This window comes from Serinus canaria, chromosome 4 (assembly GCF_022539315.1).
Source record: "Serinus canaria isolate serCan28SL12 chromosome 4, serCan2020, whole genome shotgun sequence".
NCBI lineage: Eukaryota > Metazoa > Chordata > Aves > Passeriformes > Fringillidae > Serinus > Serinus canaria.
The window spans coordinates 42,199,087-42,214,719 of record NC_066317.1 but is presented as its reverse complement, the minus strand read 5'-3'; the positions used below and the strand labels follow the sequence as shown (position 1 = coordinate 42,214,719).

The following is a 15,633-nucleotide window of genomic DNA, read 5'->3' as shown; positions in this document are numbered from 1 at the left end:
TCCAACAGATTGGATACCTTATCTTTACATTTGTTAAAGGTTCCCTGAGGAATGCCAGGAAACACTTCCAGGGATACCTATCCATTGCTGGGTGCTCTACATTTATAAATGCATTATCAGGTGCAAAATTGTAACAGGGCTGCATTTGGCATCTGGGATCACAGAAGTTTTGTAAATCTGTCCATTTTTGCTGCACAGAGAGTAGAAGGACTCTGGTATACATATTTCTTTACATCAAAACCTTTTTTTTAACAAAACAGTTAAGTGAAAACAGCAGTCTTCATGTCCTGACTAGTTCCTGAAGGAGCCAGCATTGCTGGAAATGGGCTGGCATTCATGGCTAAGTGAGCCTAATTCAGCCTCTCCACACCCTCTACAAAGTATGGACTTTTTTCACTGCACACAGAAGGTGCCTCAAAGTAATTTACCTGAAAAAAAAATAAATAAAGGATGGCTTCTTTCTGTTACTACCTGGTAAAACATTTATAATAATTAAATCAGTAAGTCATTAACAATAAATCAACTACCTTATATAGGGAAGAGCACCAATACCATCAGACAGGTAACAAGCTACAGCTATCACTACACATAGAAAACTGTTAAACAAGCATTATTTAGGCAGCTGGGTCTGTACTTGATGTCTAATGCCCTTTCTGAACACAATGGTACCAATCCTTTCCTAGTGCTCATCCCAGTTCACTTGCTTCAGGACCACAAGTAGGCTGGTAGCATCCTTGTCTTCCCAACAAAACAGAGGGAACTGAAGGTAAAATACCAGATTACACAGCCCTTGGTGTGACTTGGGTCCATGAGACATGCCAAGGCCCTCATTTCCTGACTACTGCCTCCCATTAGAGCTGTGAGCACTCCCAGCACCTTCCCACCAAGGCTCATGCCTTCAGTCACCAGCCATGCAGGTTCCCTGTATCTGCTCCAGCTCTGCCAGGTTTGCCTTTCCTCACTCCATTTCTCACATTTCTCAGTTTTACTCACCTTGCCCTTTCAGATTCTGTCTTCTGGTCTCAGGATAATGAAACATTTTCCTTGTTCTTTTTCCTCAAACATTTATTCTCTTTTTTTTTTCTTTTCCCCATGCTATAGCTAATCCCTTACCTACAAGGGATTCTCTGGAGGTTTGCCTCTTTAGTTTCTTTTCTTCAGAGGCTTTGGTAACTTCAAGAGGAAAGTTGCTGATAGTATAAGAAAGAACATATCCCTACTCTCATCTCCAGGTACTGAAGTCTATCTAGTCTTTATCACCTTGAGCTGTTTGCTAGCATGACAACTTTGACACAAAGTTTTTTTAAGCTTCCAACTTCTTTTAGATCATTATTGAGTTTCTATATTTCTCCACAGCATAATTTTTTTCTAGAGCTTTTTTCTTGGCCAGAGGTTTTTAATCAATTATAGATATGGCATCTGATGTCACTATTTATCATATTTCAGATTGTCTCTCAAAACCACCAAAGTGCTGGAGATATTTAAAGGTCTCTTCCTTTCCTGTGATCTCAGTGACTTGTCTTTCTTTAGCCTTATGCAGGGGTCATTGGAATTTTCTCACTTCCAGGAGAAATCATTCATGGAGAATTATAGTATAAGCAGTCAGAAGTTTGGAACATTACAAACAATTGTAAATACATCTTATAATGGGAATTAATTTTCTCCAGTCTCATCAGAAATATACTTACTCGATAGCTCCTTTGAGTGTGTAAACAGTTACAACTGCACATTATTTACTTTTCTGTATCTTGAGATTTTGCTAAGAACAAGAAAAGGGAAAGGTTCAGTGTAAAGGAGAAAATTCTCCCAGAGATAATGATGTGGTCAAGGTTCCTAGTTAAGATTCCCCTGCTAAATCCTCATGTAGCTGTGGAGTTAGAGAGGTGCAACTAAGATCAGAAGTGACTTGGTCACTCACTCAGGTTGTGTGTCTTCCCTAGTGGATTCAGCCCAGGCTCAGTCTTGCTATGTGCAAGAAATGTAACGTGCTTACTTTGGGCCGAGTGTCGACAACATATATGAAATCACTGCCTGGATTGGCTTTCCTGATGGCCTGGAGCATCTGCTCATCCTCAAGGCATCGAGCACTAAAGCCAGATAAAGGCTGGCTGCTTCTGCATATGGAGGCCTGCAGAAAAGAAGACAAACAAACAAAAAATTTTATAGAATTATACAGTAGAAATTATTTAGCATCCAGAAGCATTTACAAAAGCAGATCGTTAGATGTTTGCCTAGATGTACAATTACATCAGAAAGGCAGAATGGTAAAATTATTCACATGTTAATAAATGCATTATTTTCAACTACATGTTAATAAACACATTCTTTTTTAAAAGGCAAGGAAGCATTAAAACAATACAACCCCATTGGCCTAAGTCTAATCTTGAATCAAATTTTAGAGCTGTTTTAAGTATTGTATTTCCCTAATGTGGAATAACTCCTGAAAGGTGATATCTTGAGGATGAGAACAGCCTTGAAATCATGAGAACACTGATATAACAAAAAGGAATAGGTCCTTTTGTACTCCCACTTACCAGGTACCAGGCTGATTACACACAATCTACACCAGTGACTGCTTTACTAAACAGCCTGACAGCATGAGTCCAGGAAACAAAATGTATGACATGAAACCAGATCACCAGTGATGGGGTATTTTAGCACTGCCTAAGGAAAAAGACCTCACTGCATTAGAAGTGGGTCAGGCAGCCTCACTCCTAGAGTACTTGTATTAAGCAGGGCTACTGAAGGAGGCAAGAGAGCTTCTCCACAGGTCACCTTCTTTCCAGATGAAACCAGGAAAGAAGAAAAAAAATGTGAAATAGGTGGGCAGGGAGATTTTAATTTTTGCTAGGCAGAGGACAGCTGGATTTATAGAAGGCAAGGAGATGATATATGCACTTTCTAAGCACTGAAGACAAGCATGAAGAGAACCTGCCTACTGAAGGTCACAACCTGTGCAGGCTGTCCTGCAGATTATTTATTACTGTGAGAAAGGACATGCTTTTTTCAGCCACATCTTTGAACTATCAGTAGTTAGTCAGTAAAGTATGGGTCTTTAAGAGAGAAACCCAGAATTGTGTGAGACCCTGTTCACACTTTATTAATGGTTTTGCAAACAGGTTCTTGTTATGTAGAGTTTAGTCTTCTGATCAGCACATATTCCAGTGATTTATTACATGCTATTGCATAACCTGAACAGATAGTTGCAGACTTTGATCTTACCATATTCACACAGACTGTGTAAGATGCAGAGGTGTCACATCACCACTGAATTTGTCAGGATGAAGGAGCTGTGTGAAAGTTCTGTCTATGAAGGACTGGATGAGTGGTACCTGTCTTCTCTGCATGCAGCAGGCTCTTCCCAAACTACTGATAAATCTTACCCCTTTTCTGCCCTTTACTCTATTTACTGGCAGCCTCCAAACTCACAGGGAGCTATTTCCTCCAACACTGCTTTTCCTAGCTCTTTAAACTATAAAGGTTCCAGGAGTAAACACAATACTTCAGATCCTGGTACTTTGACCATTAACCTGAACTTCAACCACAGCAGGGAAAACATTCAGGCTGAAACCTGAAACTCATCCAAGTTGAATTACTATATATTAATGGTAATCTGCCTGACCCTGAAACCTTTTCTTTCACTGAGGTTTGGAAATGTCCAAGTGTTTTGAATCCTAGATATCTATATTTGGACATGGTTGATCATGCAAAGTGATTAACTCTGAAAAATTTGACCTGAACAAAATGTTAAACAAAATATTTAATTAATGCAGAGATTGTATTTACTATTTGAATCTCCCTATTCTCCAGTTCATTGCAAAATTTACAGATGCTTATGGAAGCAATGCTCTGATGAAATGCAGGGTAAAGGAGTAAAAATACTCTCATTCCTTTCTTCTGAAGCTTAAATCTACGATAAGGGCTGCTGTAAAGGCAAGATTTCCATGGAGATTGTAGCTCATGATTTATGCTTGTGACATGCTGCCGAAATATGTCCCAGCCTGTGTGGCAAATGCTACAGACACCCTGTAAGCCCAGACTAGCTCTGTCCCTTGGAAGGTCCTGACCATCCCCCAGCCCTAGGGAAGACCTCTCAGTGCCACTCTGGACTGAAGCAGGAGTCACACAGATCCTTTGAGAGTACAAAGGGGACGCCCTTCTCCGAACTGCTACTGACAGCTGAGCTAAGGCAGTCCCTAAGGGGCTGGAACACAAATGTAAGAATACCCAGTTTGGGGATCCTTCGGCCCAAGGGTCTCCTTTCTCACCTCAGCTGCCAGAAACAGAAATGCCAATAGTCTAGGTACAGTTTTTTTTCCAAATGGTTACAGACAAGTGAAGCAGCTCCTTGCTCAGCCCTGAGAATGTTTGCTATGGAGAGGGCAAGGTGGAACTCCTCAGTCTTGCAGACAAGGAGAGTCTCTCCAGTAAAACCAAAAACCACAACCTACTGCTCAGCCAAAATTTAGTGGCTGTAATATCCATCCTTTCTGTGTCTTTTCACAGATCTTTTCTTGAAAAGCTGCTCCTGATGCTCTGACTGATGCAAGTATCATTTTTGACCCTCAACTTGCTCTCAAGCTACCAGATCCAAAATTGCTCTGCTCTCCTCCCAGTCAGCTACTAAGCTGCCTGCTACTGGCCTTCACTCCTCTGCCACCCATGTCTCAGGGCCTCTTGTACTACTCCACTTCCTTGTGATATAGGGATCACTCATTTTTTGTGTTAGCTGGACGATGAAACTGGGTTTTAATGTCTGCATTAAATGTATATTAATGAACTAACCACACTAACCAGCCTACACTCATAATTTTTTTTTAATTAAATAAACACCAATTTTGTCTTGCAAAACCTTACTGGAAGAATTATGAGGCCAAGGCCAAAATAAGCAAACAGTTTGAGGTTACAAATTCACACTTACATTGTTACCCTTGCAGTAGTAGGAAAGAGCTGGGAAACGCCTTCGGCTGCGAAATTTAGAACTCCCCACTATGATGTGTGCAGTTGCAGACTTTGGTACGTAGACTTCTGTAGGATAGGAGTCACAGACCTGTGAAAGGAAACTCTGTTTGTTTGGTCTGCAAAGTGCAAGTAGCATTAGCCATTTTCACAGCAAAAACGAAGTACCAAGGAACTCAAACCTCAGGGAATAGTCTGTTATTATTGTAAACATATCACTGCTGGCCCTCAAAGCATCATTTTAAGGCTGGAAAGTGTTAATCCTAACTTACAGATGGAAATACTGAAGCAAAAGGGTTGAAGGGCTGTATTTCCAAGTGTTAATTCATGTCTGGCTGAGAACAGAAAGGTTTAACACACATTCATCCCAGAAAGGATTTGTTGTTCTGTACAGCAAGGTTGTATTTACAGCTGCAGTATCCTCTGCAGCAGAATTTGGGAGTAAGGATGGGCGTGGGTGAAGTTCTCAAACATTCTGCTGGGAAGGGACAATATTGGGAGGGGACAATAGAGCCAAATTTTTCGGAAAATTTGATAATAAGAAAAAAAAGGACAAAAATAGGGGCACGGCGACAAGAAATTAAGCCACATCAAATGAGGCTGCCAAAAGGCAAGCAGCCCTGGCAAAGCCTACCACTTCTGGGAGGAACCTGATAAGCCTGCAAAAAAAGCCCCAGATTAAAAGTGAGGCCACAGATGCAATCCTGTTTTTACCCCCTTTTCCTGATATTGTCTGTAGCATTCTGACTGGGGTCAGGAGGATATTCAGTATCTGCCTTTGACTTTCTGAGATGACTAAAGCACTAAGGATGGCCAGGAAGAAATTATTTTCTGAGTTGAGGGAAATGTAATGAAAGAGAAAGGAAAGGAAGGGGTTGTGGTTACAGTTGCTGCTGTGGTGAACTGGATTTTATTCATCATGACATTTTTTCTACACTTTATCTTAAAAGAGATCATACATTTTTTTCCACTCATCTCAACAAAAAGAAAACAATCCCTGATAGCACATTCAGTCTTTTCTGAGAATGTCACAGTCCTTCCTTAACATGGATATGTTCCAGCAACCAAACCAATGGAGTGCATGGACAAACTTCCTTCAAAAATATCTTGGTTATTATTTTTCACAATTAATTAACATTAAAAGGTCTTCAATCGTACAAGACTGAATGAGGAAGGACAGCAGGCAGCTAGGAAGATTTATGATCCATAAGATCACTGTGAAAATCACTGACAGTCAATCACAGATGCTTCAAAAGGAGTGTGGGAACAGCCAGTGAGGAAAAAATATTGCCAATTGTTCCATCTGGAACAATTTTTTTTTCCTTAAAATGACTATGAAGTAATTTTACATAGCCCTGCATATCAGGGAAACTCTTATTCACACACATAACCTTAGGTATGACTTGAACTTCTTCCCAGGCAGCTGAACTCTAACATTTAAAACACAGTGGACTTATTTTCTGCTTTTCATTTCCACATCTGTTAAATGAAGACCCATCCTTTCTCTCACTTTCTGGGTGCCATTTTATGTGTAGCAGAGTGACTGCACTTTACTACATGTGTGTTCAGCACTGAGCACAAAGAGATACTGCCAGCAAGCACTATGGTGGTCCTCAGTCAGGCTGCTGATTTGTTGTACAGACAGCTCTGTGACAGAAAAATCCCAACAACTTACTCCATAGTCTCTGTTTACATCACTAATCTGCCAGTAGCTGTTTGGAACACCCATCCGATTATATTCTTCATTGAGGTCCACAAGCTTCCACCCTTGCTCTCGTTCTTCTTTATCTAATTTTGGATTGAAGGAGAAGCAATACAGCTCTTCATATTTCACTGGGGAAAAAATAAGCAAAGAAACAGAAAGGGTAAATGACTTCAGATTTCTCATGCTGAAATCATACTTTGCACGGACCTTGATGCAGCCTCCTTTCATAGAGCACACTTTGTTTTACAAAAGCACACATCCTGTTTTATATCTACTGTCAAGAAAACTTTGAAGGTACATGCTCTTTTGTTATTTGTATATGTTGCAATGTATGTGCCTTAAGTGAAGTGCTACTTAAGATATACTGTTCTGCTAGTCTTCAGTAGATTTGTAAAAACTTTCCCCAGCACAAAGACAAAATGTCAGCAATGTGCTTTCATCCAAAGAAAACTAAAGCCAGTGCCAGAGTAAGCACTTGTTCTTCAAAAGAATTTGCTATCTAGAGTAGTTTAGAAGTCCCTTTATTAAGGTAACATCTATCCTGTGGCAAAGAAAAAAGATATGAACAATGGACTTTACAGCACATTCTTCCAAAAATGAAAAAAAACACCTCAGCAGTCATTGTCCCTAATTAGGAAGGTTTCCAATAGAACCAATGAAATCATAGTTTTGTGGATTGCAAATTCAGTCCTTGAATTATTAGCCAATGCATTCAAGATGCACATGATGTAATAGCATAAAAGAAGCATGTGCTACATCAAATAATTTATCATCACCAGGAAGTTGTTTAAGCAGCTATGCCACCTGTCCCCCTCAAGCATGTACCATATATGAAAGTTTGGTGGTGCTGGAGTTTTTAAACTTTTCTTAGGAGAATATATGCATTTAATTAATCCTAATCCTGTGACCAGTGGCAGGCAGACACCACTGCCACTGAATCCCAGCTGTTACAGGATGTTCATGTTAACTCTGTCAGGAACATACTAAAAATCAACAAAGTCTTGAGTAGGGAGACAAAAGAGAATGATTTTCACATTTTCCAGCAGTTTAAACTCCTTCTGTATTCCCTACTTTCAAACTTCTGCCATGGCACAGATTAGGAAGACAGTCTGGTTTATTTCTCACATGTTAACCTAAAGTTTTAGCACAACCCATAAATCCAAGCTGAGCTTTTGGTAGCAGTCTGAGCTCCTGTTTTCACTGCTTTGTTGTCAGAAGCATGGGGATTTTCTTTCCAATGGACCTGCTGCTCACAGGCACAAGGAAAGCCTTTAAAAATCTACCTATGTATCCAGGTTACTTATGACTGCAGTCTGCCTCCACATTATAAGTATTATCACATGGTGCTATCTGCACATAGTAACAAAATGTTCAAGTATCAGTAGTCAGTGCCTTACCACATCTTTGCCAGTACTTATAGGACCCTTCCCAGTCTTTCAGTAACTTTGCCATAAACATCTGCAAACCTGCTATTAGACATGTAGCATCTTATGGTCAGCTTGTTTTACAAAATGGCTTAATTAAGCAAAAAAGGCCAAATTCAGATGACTGCTTGACCTTATTAAAATTCTAGCAAAAATAAAATTAAGCATAATCTTCACCTTTATTGTAACTAGAATATCAGATAGCGTGGAACATGTTAAGCCAGTATACAACATGAGCTTCTCTTGGGAATGAATTAAAAGAAGAGGCAGAGAATGGAAAATAGAGCCTGATAAGGTCAAATTATCTGCTCATGGAGTAAAAAATACTTTCTAATGCTGAGCAACCATGTTATCCAAAGGAAGTACAGCTTCATGCCCTGACAAAATGACAGGGAAGAGCACAGTCAGGTACAAATGACTCAGCTTGAATCAGAGCCTTCTAATTTTGAGTAGGTAGGCAAGACCTTATCCTGTCTCAAATCCTGAGCAGATAGTTTGCTGGAGAAGGAAAACTGTTGTGCAGCTAAACTATGCAAAGAGCTAATTCTACAGTGCTGTTACTGCCTCTTCTTTACTCAGACCTTCTTGTCCATTGCAGTCAGTCACTGAACTTGTATTCAGGGTCCTCAGCTACTCTTCTTTTCATCATCTGGTGCATAGCAGCACACACACCCCCTCCTGCCTCCAAGAAAAAGGATTACAGAATCACATGCCTCCCAGCATGCATGAACATGTACTTGCAGCTGGGGGGCATGGAATGAATCCAGATTTTCATCAGCAGAACCACTGATTGAATTTTTCTAATTGTTTTAAATTTCTCTGATTACTATCACCCTGCATCACCTAGCTTACCACGTTACTTCTGCTACAGTAATACAGTACTACTGCTGCTATTAGTACTTTATAAAGCTCAGTAGCAGTGCTGGTGGACTGTGGAATTTTTGTCCCCTTTACAGAGCAGATAACGAGATTTTTTTTCTCCTAACAAGAAAAAAAATTAAATCCATTTGTTGTCAGCTTTGTCAAGACTGCAGCAGATAATTTCTTTGCATACTGTTAAAATAATAAAGAACCAAAGGTGGTGTTATATTTATAAATTCATAGTTTAAAATAAACAATCCAGAAGTTTTGTCAGTTTGGTCTTAGGAGAGCACAGTGCAGAGAGGAGCTATAATGTAGGCACTCAAATGTTGGGCTTTGACACAACATTTGATTTTTCATTGAAAAGGGGAAAGGTTTCAAAAGGATCTTGAACTGAATTCAGAAACACACAGGGCATATTCAAAATGTAGATAATAGTAGGCCAAAGCATAGGCAGGCCAGTGAAATAAAACAACTGCTTGCTGCTAAACCTTTCACTGATTTTAAGGAATTTCTACACAGCACAAAAGTTCAAAATGGAAATCTTGACAGGACCACTCAATGTATTGTAAAATTTTTGTTACAACAGAGACATAAAACTTATCTGAATTTAGAATATTCCCCTAAATTTACATTTACACAAGTCATCCAGCAGATTAGTTGCACACAATATATCTTTATAATATATTTCATGGCCCATGATGCCCATAAGTATTATCTAAAACAGAAGTATTATTTTAGAGTATTACTTTAAACAGAAGTTCATGTCATAATTTCTGGAGGAAACTACTTGTTATAATGAGTTTTCTTCATTGATCTACAAATGATTATATCAATATTTCTCTCACAACACATCTCCATTGAAACTTTTTTCTTGACCTGCAAAGGACAAAGATGCACAGATACATTTCTGCCATTAAATTCTCCCTCCTCAGGAGGAAGGCTGATTTTCTGTGCTGTTTTCTTCCCATACCTGGCCGAGCCAGCCGTATCAGGGATATGTAAACGTCATGGCAGTCTCGCTCCTGAGGGATCACCAGATGGATCACCTGGAAGTTCTTGCAGCGGATCAGCAAGGGGCAACCAGTGGCAGTGGTGGCTTGCTTCTCAATAGAGGAAATTTGGCTGTGGAGAACCTGAGGGCAATTGAAGAGTTATGCTAGTGAAAACTTTAAGAAGAAAAGCAATTATTCATAATGATGTGCCAGAGCAGGCACAGTACTCCACTACTCTTTGAGAAAACCCTCATGCTCCTCCTCCTGTAGTTTGGTTCTATCTCCAGCTTCAGGCTCAAGCAGCTTGATAGATCACCTGCAGACAAAAAGGCATTTCTGGAGTGTTTCAGCTGCTCAAACATCAGCCTGCTCACATTATCCAAAGCTTTTTGTTTGTTTGCTTTAGTGTAAGCTAGTGGTTGTCAAAGCTCTTTTCATCTATTTGCACAGCAAAAAGATGAACCAGCACCAGTTACATAAAGCTAAAATATTCTGCCTCCTCATGGGTAGAATGGTAATGCTGATATAATTTTAAATACTGCATCAAATGAGATGAAACATTGCAATAAAAATCTGGTCAACAATAGTGGGCTCAAAGGAAGATGGAGTTAATTAGTGCAAAAATGGATGAGGGCTGCATAATTAAGCTACATAAAAGACTCTTAGATGTATGACACTGAGCAATAGCTGTACCTATATGTGTGCATGGGTGCTGGTTCTGGCTGGGGTAGAGTTAATTTCCTTCCCAGTGGCTGTGTTCTGGATTTGCACTGAACACAGGGTTGATCATATAGAACTGGCTTTGTCATTGCTTACACAGAGGCAATGCTGGCCAGGAAACTGAGAGTGATGGGGGCTGGGAGGGGACACAGCCAGGACAGGTGACCCCAGCTGACCAAAGGGATATTCCAGACCATGCTCAGTGAGTAAAGTGGAAGGAAGCAGGAAGCAGGGCACACTTGCAGTGATGACATTCACCTTTCCAAGTCACTGTTACATGTGATGGAGGCCTGCTCTCCTGGAGATGGCTGAACACCTGCCTGCCCATGGGAAGCAGGGAATTTGATCCTTGTTTTTCTTTGCCTGTGAGTGTGGCTTTTGCTTTCCCAGTTAAATTCTCTTTATCTTAATCCATCTTCTACCTTCTACCCTTTAGCTTCTCTCTCTGATTCTGCTGGTTGGGGGAGTGAGTGAGTGGCTGTGTGTGGCTTGGTCAATGGCTGGGGTTAAATAACAAGAAAAGGCAATGTATGTTGTCAATCAATCAAAACAGCTATTTCAAAATACTACTTTAGTAAAAAAAATAAAGTATTAAACCAACAAAATCACTGACTGAACACTACCAGTAAAGGAGAAGGCCAAGAATTGACAGAGCCAAGGAAATAGTTCACATTCAAGGCATTTCTCCTCAGCTCTTCCTGGATGGTAGGAGCAACAGTGCAGTTTACAGCAGCTGTTCCTCAGTCAATCACCTCTGGTATTCACACAGTGAATAGCCTTCTATTCCTCTTACTATACTGTAATATCTAGAATCCACTGAAAATTTTTGAAAATTACTAGGCTAGAACTTCACATGGCTGCATAAAAGCATCCATATGAAGTAATTAACTATTTTTAAAGCGTTTTGGAAGTAATTTTCAAATTACCATCAGCAAAGTGCCATGCACTTACAGCTAACTGAAATAATAAAAATTCATACCCAGGTTTCTTTGCGGGTTTCAGAACCATTCTCCACAAATATGACATGGGTAGCTGTTAAATACAAGGTTCCCACCACAGCTCTTCTTGAAGATAAACGATCAAGTAACCTAACATTTTCCACCTATACAAAAAAGAGAGAGAGGAAAAAAAAAGAAATAAATAGGCTATGACAGAAAGCTCAGTAGTGGGAGCTCAATGTTCACATTTGGTCTATTACAAAGTTCTTTTCAGCACAAACATTAAATATCAATGAAGTATAACTATATGGGAAAATGTGATTATGTGATTTATTTCCAGATATTCCTAAATTTTCCTTTTCTCCCCTCTCTTGTGGTACCTCTGTATCCAAAAACCTGTTACTTAACACTTCCAAAGACAATTTCTCACTAAAGTTCCTCCTTGTGATCTCATCTTACCAAAACCTTGTGACAGCAAGGCAGGGCCTGTCCTTCAGTTAAACTCTAGCTCCATTCAAGCCATTCCAGCTAAATTAAAATAATAATAATAAGTAGAAGATAATACTGGTAGAGTGTCTTTCTTCAATGGGTCTCAAACTGGCAAATTTTCTCCCATTCAAATCTCTGTTAAGATTTAAAACAATGTTAAAAGAGTTTAAAAGAAACATTTCGATGTTGCTCCCTACATTCCTGTTAGGACGAACAGCAGAGGTCACACTGGAAGTTTTTGCCTTCAGTAACTTTTCAATGGGACTCAAGAACTCCAGTTCCACTGCTCTCCCACCTTGGGCACAGAATGGGCATTCTCCCTTTGCTGCACTCCTGACAACAGGAGAGTCTAAAACACATTATTGACTCTCAGATCACCAGCTTGTGACTCATACATCATTAGTATTTTGTATAAGGCATGTGCTATATACATATAATTAGGCACATATTAGGGGCAGCAACTAGATGATCTTTAAGGTCCCTTTAACACAAATTGTTCTAGGCTTCCATGATTTCTGACTGAGAAACTACAATAATTTTAAAAATCAACAAGTTGGATATTCAGTGGGATAAAACCTGTCCAAAACAGTCACTAGTTTGCTACCATGGGTTTGATGGATCTCCTACTACAACAATTTTAAAACTATTATTAGTTGATTTTCCTGAAAAACAGAATGCCAGCATCTGAGAATTACATGTTTGCAATGTGTATTCCAAATATATTGCCCTATTTTAAAACCAGGAATAAAGAAATCCTTAAAATGAGAATAAGCCAGTTTAGTAGCAAAATGCTTAAACCAAACCATTATTAAAGCAGAGTCATCTCCCTCAAGGCCAGTTGTAATCTGTTTTAAACAAAAATGAAACTATTTATTTAAACAAAAAAGGCTGCTAGAAAGCATGGATGAAGACTTTTCCCAGGGCCATCTACTTCAGAGGTCATGAATTGGCTTGAGAAGGAATGGAAGAAATACAATATTAACCAAGCACGCATTCAGCAGCAGGCAAAAGGGGAAGGATGATACAAAAGAAAAATGCAGGCAGTGCCCTTCTGAAAGGAACCCACAAAACCAATAAAAATCAGCATTGTCTGGATGAAGAAAGGTCCCCACACTGCAGTCCAGCCAACAAGGGCTCTGCTGCACAGGTACTGGTCTTGCACAAGACACTCATCACCCACCCCAGCCTACAAAGTGAGCTAGCATGGGCCATGAAACACAAGCTAGGCTGGCATCCACACAGCAGGACAGGGCTGAGGGATGAATTTCCAGACCTCCATCCCTCCCCACTCATCAATCACAGCCTCATGACTGAAAAATGCTAACCAACAAAGCTCCTCTTTGGTTGTGGTTTGTTGGGGTTTTTATTTAACACAGAGCTACAAATAAATTAAAGGTTGAATCTGAATGAACAGGAGCAGTTGCAGTAAGAGCAGTGTGGTAAGTCTGATTTCATCAAAGCAAATGCAGTGGCTGCACCAGGGAGATCAAAATTCACCTCTCCCTGCAGTTTGTCTCTCAAGGACAGACAGTTGCAGCAGCTGAGGGAAGAGTGTGAGAGGCAGGCATGTACTCATGCTCCCTCAGGATCTCAGCCAAGCTCTGGGGCCTTCCTAAGATGAGGTCACACTTTTTCATAGCCATAACTGTGTTTACATTCCATTCATTTTATTAAATAACATTTTGTAGATCAGTAACTTATTGGCATCCATAAGACCTGGTGAGAGTGAACGTCACATTTCAGCTATACATAGTAGAGTGAAATCCCTTCCTCCTGCTCTTTTTGAACCTGTCACACTTACGTGCCACACCTGCTGTTACAGACCCTTCCCCCCATCCTCGTGTGCCAAGAGTGAAGAGCCCAACTTTACATAGTTGTGACCTTTATGGAAGCTATTCCAGACAGGCTCTTCCACACTATTCCTGCATGAGGTCTGCTTCCTCAGAAAAAGGCTAAAAGTGCAAACAGGATTCAAAGGTTGGATGTACAACAGGTTTCTGTAGTTTGTGTAGTGGTATAGTGATGTTTGCTGTTCTGCTTTTTATTTAGTTTTTAAAACTTCTCAAATATTGCTTGCTTTTTTTTGTCCTCTGCTGAACAAGCTGGGGTTTGGGTTCATTTTGTGGGGATTTTTTGGTTTTGTTTATTTGTTTGGTTTGGGTTTTTGTTGTTGTTGTTGTTGTTTTTGGGTTGTTTGTTTTTTTAGAACTAGCAATCCTAACTCTTAACTTATGTATGCAGGCATGACTAAGATCTACCCCCCATATGTATCATCTTATATTTATGAATGATAAATTTAGTCCATCAGTATAATGAGACATTGCTCAATCTTAGATTTCACTCTGCTGATCAAAGGATTCAGAGAATGAGCCTTCTGCACTCTCCCAATCAGGAAAAGAAAGACACGTCCAGCAGTTTCTTTAAACCTAGAGAGTTTGGGAATAGAGGGAATGGGAATATGTTCATTTCCACAAGAGGGGAGCACACATAGTAATAATGCTTTGGAAGAAGAGATTTTTTTCTATCTAAAATGTCACAGCATGCTGAGAAATCAGCATTAACTGCCAAAATTTACGTGTACTGACAAACATAATTTCCTACATACTGACATACATAATTTCCTACAGGAAAAAGGATAGACCATGCGTATGTGCTTTGCCTAAAATGAACACCTGGTGTGGGAGACCAGATTGGAAAACACAATCTGTAAATCTGAGAGCTGGAAGACCACAATGAATTAGAAAGAAAACATTAGCCAAGGCAGTCTAGAGAGGGGCATCTGAGTAAAACTTCCATAATTTAAATAATTAATTTGAAGGTCTTGCCTCTTTATTTTTTCTCCTTTTTTATTTTTCTTTCCTGATGACTGTGGCTGTCTAGGCCTAAAGAAAAGACCACCAGGAGATTCATTTCAGTGACTACAACTGCTTACATGGAGATAAATAAAGCTGCCCAGAAAGTCCATTTCCAATGTAACACAGATGACAGAAAAAAGGAGGCAAAAATAGAAGTTAAAGAGAACACAGATTAGGAACAGATGGAAGGCACTTTTTACTCAGAGAATAAACATGACAAATGACTTATGAACAAGGTTGCCAGGAGGTCATTCAAGAAAGAAATGTCATATTAGGGAAAATCATGGGCCAAAGTTTTATTCAGGCACAACTCCCCCCAATTTCAACGGGACTCCCACCTAAGGAAGAACAGCAAACATATGACCCTGAAAGCATTTGGAAAAGTTTGTGTGCCAAAACATTATTCCTAAAAATATTCAAGAACCCTAGTTTATTTTCATTTTTAGTTTAAATAACTTTTTTTATAAGCTTTGACTGCACTGCCTATTTTTGAATGCTTTTTGAATATGCTACCTCGTCCTCACTTCTTTAAGCTCTTTCAGTGTCTCCAAACACGTCAGCATCTCAAAACAGTGCAGAAGTTACTGCTACTATTTCAGGCTGTTCACAGTTCCACATGGGAAAGCTTTTGCAGATAAACACAGGATCAGTTCCAACTGGGGCCTCAGACTGAGCAGGGAAAGGAGA

The 15,633-nt window shown here is 39.7% G+C and overlaps 1 protein-coding gene across 1 annotated transcript in view; it reads right to left on the bottom strand.

Annotated features, from left to right (window-relative positions):
• The window catches only part of MTMR7 (myotubularin related protein 7), a 42,035-nt gene that overhangs the window by 19,065 nt on the left and 7,337 nt on the right, over positions 1–15,633 (bottom strand). Inside the window, exons 2-6 of the mRNA XM_030239549.2 lie at positions 11,644–11,766; positions 9,923–10,085; positions 6,635–6,792; positions 4,922–5,050; positions 1,994–2,128 (exon numbers count right to left, since the gene is read on the bottom strand). Coding sequence (XP_030095409.1) covers positions 1,994–2,128; positions 4,922–5,050; positions 6,635–6,792; positions 9,923–10,085; positions 11,644–11,766 — 708 coding nt within the window. The remainder of the gene's footprint in view (positions 1–1,993; positions 2,129–4,921; positions 5,051–6,634; positions 6,793–9,922; positions 10,086–11,643; positions 11,767–15,633) is intronic.